This window comes from Fusarium oxysporum, chromosome VI (assembly GCF_013085055.1).
Source record: "Fusarium oxysporum Fo47 chromosome VI, complete sequence".
NCBI classification, from domain to species: Eukaryota; Fungi; Ascomycota; class Sordariomycetes; order Hypocreales; family Nectriaceae; genus Fusarium; species Fusarium oxysporum.
Genome location: NC_072845.1, coordinates 4070502 through 4082630, shown reverse-complemented (window position 1 = coordinate 4082630; position 12129 = coordinate 4070502). Strand labels below are relative to the sequence as shown.

The 12129-nt window shown below is 47.1% G+C and overlaps 5 protein-coding genes across 5 annotated transcripts; 4 read left to right on the top strand and 1 right to left on the bottom strand.

The window, feature by feature from the left end:
* Positions 1–26: 26 nt before the first annotated feature.
* On the top strand, positions 27–846 carry FOBCDRAFT_321152 (uncharacterized protein; the record flags this gene model as incomplete). The annotated part of the gene is made up of 3 exons (XM_031185490.3): positions 27–49; positions 130–142; positions 190–846. The coding sequence occupies 3 exons, from the start codon at positions 27–29 to the stop codon at positions 844–846; spliced, it is 693 nt and encodes a 230-aa protein (XP_031036625.3).
* A 505-nt stretch (positions 847–1351) lies between these two features.
* On the top strand, positions 1352–2490 carry FOBCDRAFT_227114 (tryptophan synthase beta subunit-like PLP-dependent enzyme). The gene has a single exon (XM_031185491.3). The coding sequence runs from the start codon at positions 1432–1434 to the stop codon at positions 2389–2391; it is 960 nt and encodes a 319-aa protein (XP_031036626.2). The 5' UTR covers positions 1352–1431; the 3' UTR covers positions 2392–2490.
* A 1550-nt stretch (positions 2491–4040) lies between these two features.
* Positions 4041–5825, top strand: FOBCDRAFT_203694 (glycosyl transferase family group 2-domain-containing protein; the record flags this gene model as incomplete). The annotated part of the gene is made up of 1 exon (XM_031185492.2): positions 4041–5825. The coding sequence occupies one exon, from the start codon at positions 4041–4043 to the stop codon at positions 5823–5825; it is 1785 nt and encodes a 594-aa protein (XP_031036627.2).
* A 1821-nt stretch (positions 5826–7646) lies between these two features.
* FOBCDRAFT_203693 (uncharacterized protein) lies at positions 7647–8286 on the bottom strand (the record flags this gene model as incomplete). The annotated part of the gene is made up of 2 exons (XM_059609077.1): positions 7647–8023; positions 8121–8286. The coding sequence occupies 2 exons, from the start codon at positions 8284–8286 to the stop codon at positions 7647–7649; spliced, it is 543 nt and encodes a 180-aa protein (XP_059465238.1).
* An 845-nt stretch (positions 8287–9131) lies between these two features.
* Positions 9132–10911, top strand: FOBCDRAFT_241383 (uncharacterized protein; the record flags this gene model as incomplete). Its single annotated transcript, XM_054702436.2, has 3 exons — positions 9132–9236; positions 9720–9765; positions 10634–10911. 3 exons carry the CDS (start codon positions 9132–9134, stop codon positions 10909–10911), a joined length of 429 nt encoding a protein of 142 aa, XP_054558411.2.
* Positions 10912–12129: the final 1218 nt, after the last annotated feature.

The following is a 12129-nucleotide window of genomic DNA, read 5'->3' as shown; positions in this document are numbered from 1 at the left end:
TGTCTTAGACTAGGCACGGAACTATCATGGCGAAGAACATCCACCTCATGTGTCCGCATGCGTCTCTCTTTAGCTAAGATTTGAGGATACTCCATCTAAGGATGGGGCTCAGCTGAACATCACCGCCAGAAGTGCTGCAAAGGTAAGTAAACTTTCGCGTGAGAGGTGACGACGACTAATAATCAATAGGCCATCCGTGCAGCAATAGTACAAGGATTCCAGGCCATTTCCATGTCGTGGACCATCGATCCACCAAAGGACGACAGAGAGAGACAAGACCTAGAAAATGCCGTCGTGGAGGCTGCCAACGCCAACATCCTCATGTTCTGCTCAGCAAGGGACAAAGGCGCTCACAACACCCCAACATACCCCTCCAAAGCCACCGGCAAGATATTCACCATCGGCGACGCGAACTCCTCAGGCGCAAGTGTAGATTACGTCGGCGACGCCTCTGAGCTCAGCTACACGTTTCCCGGCGATAAAGTCGAAGTAGACAGCGGTCCTACCAGAAGAACTCAATCAGAGGTCGTGGACGGGTCATCTGTAGCAACTGCACTGGCAGCTGGTCTCGCAGCCTTGATTCTCTACTGCATCCAAGTCAGAATATTCCTCGCGAAAGATTCTGAGAAGCAAAAGGCTCGTGAGGCTTATAAGAAGTTGAAGCAGCATGAAGGAACGGTGAAGGCGTTTGATGCTGTTGAAACGAAAAAGGAGAGTAATCACAAGTTTCTCAAGGTCTGGGAGGTTTTTGGAAAAAGTGTTGAGCAGAAGGATCAGAAGCCACAGGGAGAATGGCTTCAGTTGGTTGCCGACGTTGGAACGAGGTTATGTGTAAAGATCTACTAAGCATACCATTCTGACTCACGAGATTCAGTTGACTTATTGGCAGTTAAAGCTTATAATATCTCAATGATATCAATTTACCGGATTTCATCAGTTGGAAGTTTCTGCCCTTCTGCCTCATGTGGGTACTAACGCTTAATTATCCTAATTAGGCAGGTCTAAATACTGCGGCTCTCATGCCGATCTTCCTTTACTAGTCCATAATTGCACAAGTGAGGCAAGGTTTTCTTCATTAGGCTAGAAGACACAGCTCAAATGCATCAATGTCATATGGCTCAAGGACCTATAGGGCGTTCCGAATCTTATGAGTTGATATGCTATTGGCGATGCAGCCAATCGTCGAAGTGAGAGGAGCTGCCAAGTACGGTTTAGCTTTGTTGCTTGCTGACATGTTTTCTGCGCGCCTTAGTTAAGACATCCAGGTGCCTGAAATGATTGGCTGGCCCAGAAGCTTACCAAACTCAACATAAATGCGACCGAGACCTGCAAATTGCTCCATCCTCAATTATTTGTCACCTCAGACACCTTCATCACGGGTTTCTTCACGCTTTAACTCTTTTCTCTTCTTTATAGTCAACTGCCATCACCATGCCGACCTTTCAAGAAATAGCAGCAGCTTCAGTGCAGTCGCGAAGTCGCATTCGCCATCACATCTACCAAACGCCTCTCATCCCCGCCAAGAAAGTCGGCCGCGATCTCAAAGCAAACGTCCTATTCAAAGCTGAGAACTTTCAACTTACCGGGTCTTTCAAAGTCCGAGGTGCCATGTCCAAGCTGTCAGCACCAGGACAAGGTCGATTGATCACTGCTTCATCTGGCAACCACGGCATCGGCTGCGCTTTGGCATCGCAGACTCTATCCAAAGATCTCACAGTCGTCCTTCCCGAGATTGTCATTCCTGCCAAGCTGAATGCTATTAAGTCATATGGCGTCGACGTGATTCTTCACGGCGCTGAGGCTGGTCTCTCTGAACAACATGCCCAGAAGCTTGCAGCCTCGGGTGATTATACTTACGTATCACCTTACAACGACCCCGATATCATTGCTGGTCAGGGAACCATTGGCCTTGAACTTATTGAGCAATGTGACCATATCGACAACATCTTTATCTCCCTGGGCGGTGGTGGTCTTATCAGTGGCATCGGATCCGTCCTCAAAGCAAACAACCCACGCATCAAAGTCTACGGTATTTCAGCGATTAATTCAAAAGCTCTAGCTGCATCAATGGCTGCAGGACATGTCGTTGAAACAGAGCATCTTCCCACTTTGGCAGAAGCTGTTGCCGGTGGCATCGATGAGAACACTATAACACTTGGACTGGCAAATGCAGTTGTTGATGAACTGATTGACTGCAATGAAGACGATATTAAGGAGGCATTGAAAGAACTTGCTTGGTCTGAGAGCATGATTGTTGAAGGATCTGCAGCTTTGGCTCTTGCTGGCTTCAACAAGGTCGCTTCGAAACTAGCTGGGCAAACCAGTATTGTACTCCTCTGCGGGTCGAATTACGATCAATCCGCGATCAGCAAGATAATCTCTCAGCCATAAACAAGCCAAATAAAAGAACCTTCCACTTTTGTCATCACACGCCTGGCAACATTGAATTATGTTTGACGCGAAATGCTTTAATCTTCCCCCTGGTTAAAGGTCTTTTGAGTAACTATTGAGATAGGTTCTCCTTGGAAGTTGTTCGAAGTACTGGTCGCGCAGTGGTATCTTGGCTTGGCTCATGGTTATATAGTGAGAATCGGCTATCAGAGCGGTGCTGCGGAGTCTAGGAACTTCTATCTTTAGACTGCTTCGCTAGTATAGAGAACTTGCAGCCTGTTGTTCGAGTTATCGCCCTGCGTTGACGTTCTCTTGAGACGATTACGTATATACGTGATTGTCCTCCTGGCGGTTTTCTCGTTGGTTGACCTTACAGTTATAAACGCGTAGCCCCTGGTGGCTGCCCAGGCGTTAATCGCTTTAAAAGTGCCTGCTGTGACTTGAACTTGCCCTCGGGAGGAAGGCAGTCACCAGGAAACAGTTCTGAACTTTGAGACTGACCAGTGTCCGTATGAAAAGAATCGTGGCGAGCATGTAATCTTGACACGATTACTAGCGAGTGCAGTTATCGGGATTTATAGTCCAGATCATCCTGACCGAGCATATCTTAATGCAATTTCCCTCATCTAAAGCAAGCCCCTATGATAAATTAGTCTTACCTTAGCTATCTTATCATAGCCAATTTAAGGTTTCTTAAAACCTTATTCTTAGGTGTAATCAGCCCGTTATCATAGCAGTTAAAAGCTTAAGGCACAGTCCGATTACAGAGAAAGCTAGACCGAATATGGAAATTGGGACGGGTATCCATCTGTCTATTAACCACCGGCAGTTCTGGCAGTTTCGGCAGTTTTCCGTCCAAACGAAGAGCAGTTGTTCTATCTGGGGTTTCTTACCATTGTAAATATCTCCTCGCCTGTATTAAGGCTCCGGTCGGGTTACTACAGGGACATCTGGCCAATGAAACTACAAAATACGAATGGTAGATTATTTCCTACCTAAACTGCCCTATGATAAAAGTTCCAATAATATTTTGAGTTACGCATCGCGACATCAAACTGCTTACATCCCCACCTTAATCAATGCATCGTCAGGCTCGCATGGACCTATCCTGTGACAAGGGTGATGTGGGACGGACTACCTAGACAATCCTAAAAAACCCTCCGGTCGGAGATTGCAATTGCATTATAAACCTGGCTTAGAAGAAATGGATGCAGTCCTTAGCAAGGAAAGCTCAGGTTTTCATAATTCAGCTCACCTCATCACGTTTATTAAGAATTTTCCAAGAAACCTAGCATGAAAAGTCTAAAAGAGATTTAACTGGAATTTCATATAAACCTACAGGCGAGATAGTCAAGCTTATTTAATTAATTACAACTTTAAACTTTATTTATTCCTGTACAAACTAAATCGTAATTGGAGTAGACTGAGAAAGCGCAATATCTCGATCGTCAGGGGTCCCCTTTTTAGATAGTTGGATGATTGTTTTAAGCACACCACCAGGCGCCCTGACATAAGTGAGTCAGTTCTTGATGCTGTGAAATTTAAAAGGACAGTACTCTCCTTCCATCTCACTCCAACTGAAGGACATTTCTTATCCACATAAACATAACGCCAAAATCAGGAGCCGGTCGGCCTGAGAAACATAAAATATGAGCATCTTCTCCCCTGTCAAGGTTACCGGCATGCCCGGATATCAGCGCCATTGGCTGATCATGGCACTTTTCTTTGGTACTTCATTCCTGGTTCTATGGAGCAACTACACCAAGTTCAAACTGGGTGGCATCACCTTCCTTGAGGGCACCATCTTATTCTGCACCTTCATTTGCACGTTCCAGCCCATTGTCGCTTCTTGGGGTGCCGTCATCGGCCTGTTGGTCATGGCTTTTGGCAATGCAGAAAAATCTGTCTATCCTTACTTCGACGCCAAAGGACCCCTCCCAGAACTCAGGTCCAGAACAGCCCTCGTTATCTTCATGCGCAATGAAGACCCAAGCTCAATATTCGACCGCCTCCTCGAGATGCAGAAGAGCTTGTCTCAAATAGGCCGCCTTCAACACTTCAGGTTCGTCTTGCTTAGCGATACGACCCTCCCGGAGGTGATGTGCATGGAAGACGAAGGCTTCGCGCGCATCAAAGACAATATCGGTATAGGCACTTATCAAACCCCCTTTTACCGCCGCCGCAGCAAGAACATTGGTTATAAGGGTGGAAACATGTACGACTACGCCGAAAAGCACAGCAAAGGCGACGAGTTTTTTGTTCCACTCGACTCGGATAGCGTTATGTCTGGAGACATGCTGGTTCGTATAGTATCTAGCATGGAGAAGTGCCCTCAAATCGGCCTACTCCAAACTGCGTTTATTGGCACGCCAGCAGTGAGTGCTTTTGCACGTCTCATGCAATTCGGCAGCCGCTATTACCTACCCGTTAACTACCTCGGCCTTAGCTGGTGGGCCAACGACTGTGCGCTTTTCTGGGGTCATAATGCAATTATCCGCACCAGGGCTTTCCAGGAGCATTGTAAGCTGCCGGTTCTCTCGGGAAAACCTCCCCTTGGGGGGCACATTATGAGCCACGATATCGTAGAAACCATGTTCATGCGCCGCGCTGGCTACGAGTGCCGGCTACTGCCGATTACAACCGAGAGTTACGAAACGTTTCCGCCGACTTTGATTGAAGCCATGAATAGGCAGAACCGATGGTTCCAGGGAGACATGCAATATTTTTTCCTGCTCAAGGAGCCAGGGCTCAGCCTCATTAATCGCTTCCAGGTGTGTCGGATCCTTGCCAAATCTCTGAGCCCGATGGCTTGGTTTGTCATGACTTTGGCTTTCAATATTAGATCGCGAGTAGAAAACCCTGGCGCCTCCAGAGTCGGCGTCAGCGTTCTCTCGCAATGGTTCATTTTCAGACTCTTGCCCAAAATTGCCGCTTTCCTCACTGTTGTGGCAAATCCGTCCGAAATCAAGCGCTATGGTGGCATCTTCCGCTTTGTCACCTCCGTCGTCCTAGAGTATGTCATCACGTCAATTGTCTCAACGGCGGCTACTGTCAGCATGACACTGTTTTTCTGCGGCTTGCTTCGGGGCATATCTATCAAATGGGACGCCCAGAATCGCGATCGACTTGGCCTCAGCTGGCGCCATACATTTCGAGTCTTCTGGGTGGAAAACCTGATCGGCCTCGGAATTATCTGGCTAATAATTACCCAAGATACATCACATAGGCTTCTTTCCTTGGCCATCAGCCTCTTTCTTCTAGTTCCCATTACTGTACTTACCGCGTCGCCACGTCTGAGTTCTCTTATCACCCGCCTGCGCCTATTCACAACCCCTGACGAGAATCCAGTATCGCCAGTGCTATCTAGACTAGTGGCACCGGAAATTATTACTATATCTAAGGCTAAGGCAAAGGCAATGGAAAAAGCTTTATGACAATTCAATGCTCTAGGCTTGTTTTATTATTGAGATTTCAGTTATTACAATAGTAATAATTATAGTTTTTAAGGTCTGCAGCCACTCTGATGCCTTGGAAATCGACGACACTCCTGAGCCCAAGCCTGCTTGACCGGTCACTTGTCTTATTACTTCCCCTGGAGCCAACCTGTGGACCATGAATATAATAAATAGTAGGAGGTTAGATTTCCGGGGTTATCATAAGCCTAGTACTGTTGAGTCATATTTGACATAAGTTCATATCGTCTTCCCCCGGAGGTTTGGTCTTCTCATAAGTATAAAACTACTTTGGAATAGGGTTGCTATGTTCTCATTGCAAACCAAATCTGGTAATCGGATCAAGTTCTACTATAATACGTCAAAATTATTATTCGGATCCAACAGCCAGAACGATCGCTCATTCGCCTCACATCCGTTCAGGAGGTTCTGTAGGAAAAATTGATCCCAGTCAATGCTGAGGCTTGTGGCCGCTGCCTCCATAGTGGAGACTATCCCAGTAGATGCTCTGGCCATTTCTGCTTCAGCGCCCTACTCAGTGTCAGCTGGTTTCATGTTATGGGCAGCTCATGCTTTTGACTCACCGGCCACCTGTGGATAGCTATTGACTCTTCATCATGGGCCTGAAAACCCGGGGCTTGCTTTGCAGGAATCTTAGGTGCTGATGTCTCATCATATGTCCCAATACTCGTACATCTCGGCTGGTTCTCGTGACCCGACAACCATTCCCGCCTGGCCTGATACCCCTGTGTCGCAGATACATCAGATGTAGGATTTATCTGCCGCCTCGTTCGACGTTTGGAAGAATGAATCTAAACCAGATATTATTCATTCCAGTGATGACGCTGCCGTTTCACTGCCCTTGGCAAGTTCCCTCAACATCAAAATCCCCTCTGGCACCTCGATACATTTTGAACGTAAAATTGACTCCAGTATCAATTCGCATTCTGATCGTTGTTGACTGTGGGTGTTATCCGCAGGGCTGATCCCTCTGTAATGACAAGCCACGCCACTTTTCTAACATCATTGACATGGACTAACACCATCACACTTCGGTTTATTAGACTTGCAGGGTATACATCTAGGAATCCTCAAATCAGCTGATAAGCGCGCAACTGTAGGCTACGTGACCCACGCTCTTCGAACTCGCTTGCGTTCATGATCCGGAACAAGGCGTCTCTTCCGTCTTCCGCCCATCTGCTCAGGGATATCCATATCGTCAGGTAGAAGTTTTATCGGCACGCTTGCCGATATAGTTGACATGGATGGGATACTTGTGAGCCAAAACAGGGCATCCATGATCCGAGTTCCTGTGACCATGATCCATTATTATGTGAGGGGGCCAGGTGAGCGAGGTGACCGGCACAGCTAAGCCAGGAAGCGTTTCGGAACTTGTTCTGGGTCCGATCCGGGGAAATGGATCCATACGTGGCCACCCCAGGGGGAATCGTACATAGTAGTGTTGAGAATGGTCGAGTGATTAGTTGAGGGGGGATTTAGAAACATCTAACATTCTATTTTAGCCAGGTTTCTCGGGATGACAGAGCCTGGATTAAGGTTACTGTATTGCAACTTTCATCAGGGCAGACCTATTACTAGTTTCTCATACCAAGCGAGACACGATACCTTTTCTTCAAGGACATTAATAAAATTCATCGTAATTGAGCAATTGGTAACTGCATAGCATACACGCAAATCCAATCTAGGTGCGACGAAACTTAATGAGCTCTGTAAAATGTCCTCCTAGCTTATTGTTCTGGTTCTCCGAATGACTTTGTAAAGCCAGTGATGACCATCTCGATCCTACCATGGCTTTCTGTTGATTGTAACAGGCAATTCCTTAACACTGCTAAATGCAATATGACCTCCTTTGATAACTGCAAGCAACTTCTCCTTGCTGTCCAAGACTGTAATATCCACCAGAGGATTCTCCATCAGAACCACCATGTCAGCCATAAAGCCCTCCTTTATGTGACCAATCCGATCCTCTCGACGCATCATTTTGGCACAGTTTATGGTGGCACTGCGAAGAATTGCCAACACAGGCAGCACTTGAGATCGGATTGTAAACTCTCTTCGTTGGAACTGATGCATCCCAGCAATGAGATCTGAGCCGAAACATGTCGTCACGCCAGCTTCGTAGGCAACTTTCAGAGCGTTCAAGCCCGAACCGAGAACGGCTGCATTTCTTTTTGGAACAATCCTCGTTCAGAAACTGGTCGTAGGGAGGCGTGGCCATAGCGTCGTGGGTGACCAAGGTAGGGGTAAGATAGATACCCTTTGCGGCCATGAGCTCTGCAAGGTCCTCGTCTAGGAAATTTCCGTGCTCGATTCCAAGAACGCCGTTGTTGATCATATGCCGCATGGCTCGAATGGTGTACGCGTGGGCGGTACCATATGTGTCGTAGCTCGCGGTTGTGTGCACCATGGCCGAGTTCCTCATCAAGGAACTGAGGGTGAGCCAAGTTGTTGAGACGACTTGCAACGCCGCCTCCACTTATAATCTTGATGAAGTCCGCGCTTTTGCGAATCTTATCTCATACAGCAACTGAGTACTCTGTTGGGCCATCGTGGGGAGACTGGCCGACAGAAACCCCCATGAAAATGCCTCCCGATACTGTGATGGTCGTATTCTCAATCACCCTTGCCTCAACTGGATCTATGAGCTTCGCATTGGTGAGATTGAATGAGCATTTTGTGGTAGGACCCAAGGTTTGTCTCCTACAATGCTCTGAGGTTGAGATTGAGGTTTGGTAACGCTGGTGATTGCGGTCATCTTGATGAGAGTGGAAAATGATGTGATTGTCAAAGCTGAGTAGAAGTGATACGAAAACTCGATATACTACCGGCCAACCAACTCTATATAAGTTGTCAATCATTAGCTCTCGATACAGGAGCCGAGACGCGTTTATTAAAAGTATCGGGTGCGCGTACCCGATTAATAGAGATCTCATTACGGCTCCAGATCCGTCACCGTCCATAGTTCAACCGGCACGTTACAATTAATCCTCGATCCGAGAACCTAGAAGTTTTTATCACAAACGTCGGGTACGTGTGCCCCAATGGCGGGGGTTCTCATCGCATGTCTCCTGGCTCCATATCAGCAACCACTTCGTCCCCCGCATGACCATGGCTAGCCTAGCAAATAATAATCCGGGAAACGTAGACTCGGATATAAGACGATATCTTCTAATCCGCATTCTAACATATCTCTTTTCACAATTGAATTCCAACATTCTCATTTTCATCTACAGTTCATCGGCGACCAAGGTTATCTTATCTTCCAACATGACAAAAGACGTACTGGAGAAGATGAACACCAAGACTCCCAGCTTCGATCTTGGCATGGCTGAAGAAGCTGACGTCGGGTACACTAGAGGAAGAGAGGCGTGTGTTTAGGAAGATTGACCGTGTTGTTCTTTCTCTGATGTGTCTTATTGAGTTTTTCCAATGTCAGCCTCCCAACCGAAGCCTTTTAGGATAACATGCTAAGATTACCAAGATCTCGACAAACAGTCCATCGGCTATGCTGCCGTCTTCAATCTGTGGTCTATTACTCCGGAAATAACGAGCCTAAGGACACAATTGCTCACGGAGCGAGGCGTTAGGCTTTTGCTTTTTGATGTGTTTTGATCAAGCAAATGGTATATTTATTCCTGGGCAAGTACTGTGAGGAAGACACGAGTATCTACACACTGAATGGTAAGCCAGACAATTTCCCTTAATTTTTAGCAACATACAGTTAGAAACGAACACTAATACATGAGTCTCTCGCGCTTTTCTCTTGTCCTTTTTTATATTCGTACTAGTCAGGGGGTAAATTCGTATATCGCCAGCCGGCCTTCATTGAACTAGTAATTTTATTGGTCTAGCAAGTTGCTGCTTCAGACTATTGAGATGCTACTATCAGCCATGATTGCTAGTGTGATTGCTTTTTTTGCCTAGACTCAGTTGGTAAATCGAGAGTAATAGGGATAATGTTCCCGATTTCTCCTGCTCTTTTCATCGTTCTTTATCCACCCACGCTCGCTTACCTTTCGGTGGAGTTATCTCACAATGGGTCCCAACAAGCTGATAGTTGTTGCATTTGCAACCAACACTCGCTTCGTGGATAACAGTCGATGCAGGGCCGTGCCGACCATCGTCAACCTCGGTTGTTACAACTTCCGCTTCCGAGTCTGCTCTCTTCCACCTTTTCGGCCGAGACCAGCGCCCGATCCCTCACTGCCTCCGAGGCTAGCAGTGTGATTACTGAGAGCGCGTCTACGTTGACGACAGCCGAGAGCACGACAACGACCACAGAGGTTGAGGGCGTGACTACAACGACCGCTGAAAGCGAAAAAGCAACGACGACCGTTAGCACTGAGACTACCATCAGCGCCGAAACCTCGACAATCGCCTCCGAGGCTGAGACATCAACCACGGAGACTGAGGGTGCAACTACAACAACCGCCGAGGGCGAAACATCAACGGTAGCTACCAGCATCGAGACTACTACAGCTATAGCCACCACTGAAAGCTCAATGATCATCTCCGAGACTACCACCGCGACCACCACAACCGCCGAAGGAGAGCCGACTTACCTCATCAACCCCAGCTTTGACGACGGAACAACTGCGCCATGGATAGTGACGCCCTACTCGAATGCTTTCAGTCTCAGTAGCCAGAGTTACCAAGGCCCCGCATCTGGACGAGAAGTGTTTGGAGCTGGACCGGGTTATCCGTATGAAAACGTGTTCTACCAAAAGATCGACAAGAAGCTCCTCAAAGCAGGCACCTCTCGCTCAAAGGCTATTTGCACGTCGACCAGTATATCGACGATGACAATATCAACGGATGCTCCTATATAAGTGCCAGCTGTGTCGCGGGGCCTCCGGAAAACCTCCAAAGTGTGTTGGGGGCGGGGGGGATTAGTGCAAACGCTGGTTTGGATTGGTACCTGATAAACGCAGGCTGCAGGTTTACTGAACAAGACCTGGCTCAGTATGACCAGTTTGGTGTTGCTTTTGGATTCACGTGCTACAACACGGGTGTCAACCTCGATGCTGTTACCTTTGGACCGATTTAGCAGTCGTAAGGTCATGTTTGTACTCGATATTACTGCCAAGAGGGGCAGAGTTGTAAACAACGTGTGCGTCTCTCTTCAGCAGCCAATTCAGACATATGGCCAGAAGGACGTTATGATAAAATACTAACAGTCAAGTAAAATATTTCATGTTGCAGAGAATAATTGATTTTTTCACTATCTTATGCTGCTCTCATCTGATTTGCATGGGCGTTTATTTCTTGCTAATAAAAATGCAAACCAATGTCATTTGTCAAGTAAACCGCGTTTTAGAACGCGTGAGCTTTTCACGTGTTTTATTCCGACTATGACGTATCTATAAAAGTTTCTTTTTTTCCACTACTGCAAGGACGGCGCGAATTTATCCGATGCATGGTCTAGGTTTATTCTCTCAAGCCTCTGACTTTTTGCTGGTGGATAAAAGTCAGATAGTGATCGGCGCCAAGATGACTGCTTTAGGTATCCCGTCCAGTCTGGTTCTTCTGTCTGCCTCAGGCCACAGCTGGAACGATGGTGTAGGGTATTTTTACAGCATCTGACATCTTCTTTACGCGGCATGGCAGAATGAAGGCCTTTAGGACCCTGAATCACTAACTAGTGATAATTAAAATATCATTGCGCCTCAATTAGTTGCCATGCTTGTGTTGGGGTATAAAATGAGTTATGATGGCCGTTATAGTGGAAATATAAGATATCGAGGATTTACATATCCACATTCGGTTCCGCTCCGACTCTCTTACCTTTTCATTCTTGAATCTTTTGGTTTGACATTTCAGCAAGGGTCTCCAATGGAGAAGGGTCTCAAAGTTGCATGATTATCCGAGTCTGGTAACACAAAGCGCAGATCAAAGTATAGGACCGAATACCCAAAGACATTGCATGTCGTTGCCCCGGATTTGCAGGATCAAAACCAAGGCACACGAGACCACCAAAACTTTCCCACGGGGCCCCGACACTTTACCCGAACGAGTTCCAATGGAGCGCTTTACTCCGCTGGATATCTTGGCTGCTAAGCTTCTTCTTACCTCCCGTCTTACCAGCGCATTTCTTTAATCTCACGTGTTATTCCTGCTTATTGGGTCCAGCGTAAGAGGGGGAATAGCCTGTTGCTCAGGCATGCGGTCATGGTCCTGTTTCAGAGATTTTGAGGCCATTTCCGGTATTCCCGATACAACCCGATGCACGTTGGAGAGAAAACGGCAAGAGTGGAGACGCGTTGGT

What these genes read in the sequence shown, in the direction of transcription:
- FOBCDRAFT_227114 (XM_031185491.3), top strand. Translation starts at nt 1,432, where the DNA reads ATGCCGACCTTTCAAGAAATAGCAGCAGCTTCAGTGCAGTCGCGAAGT.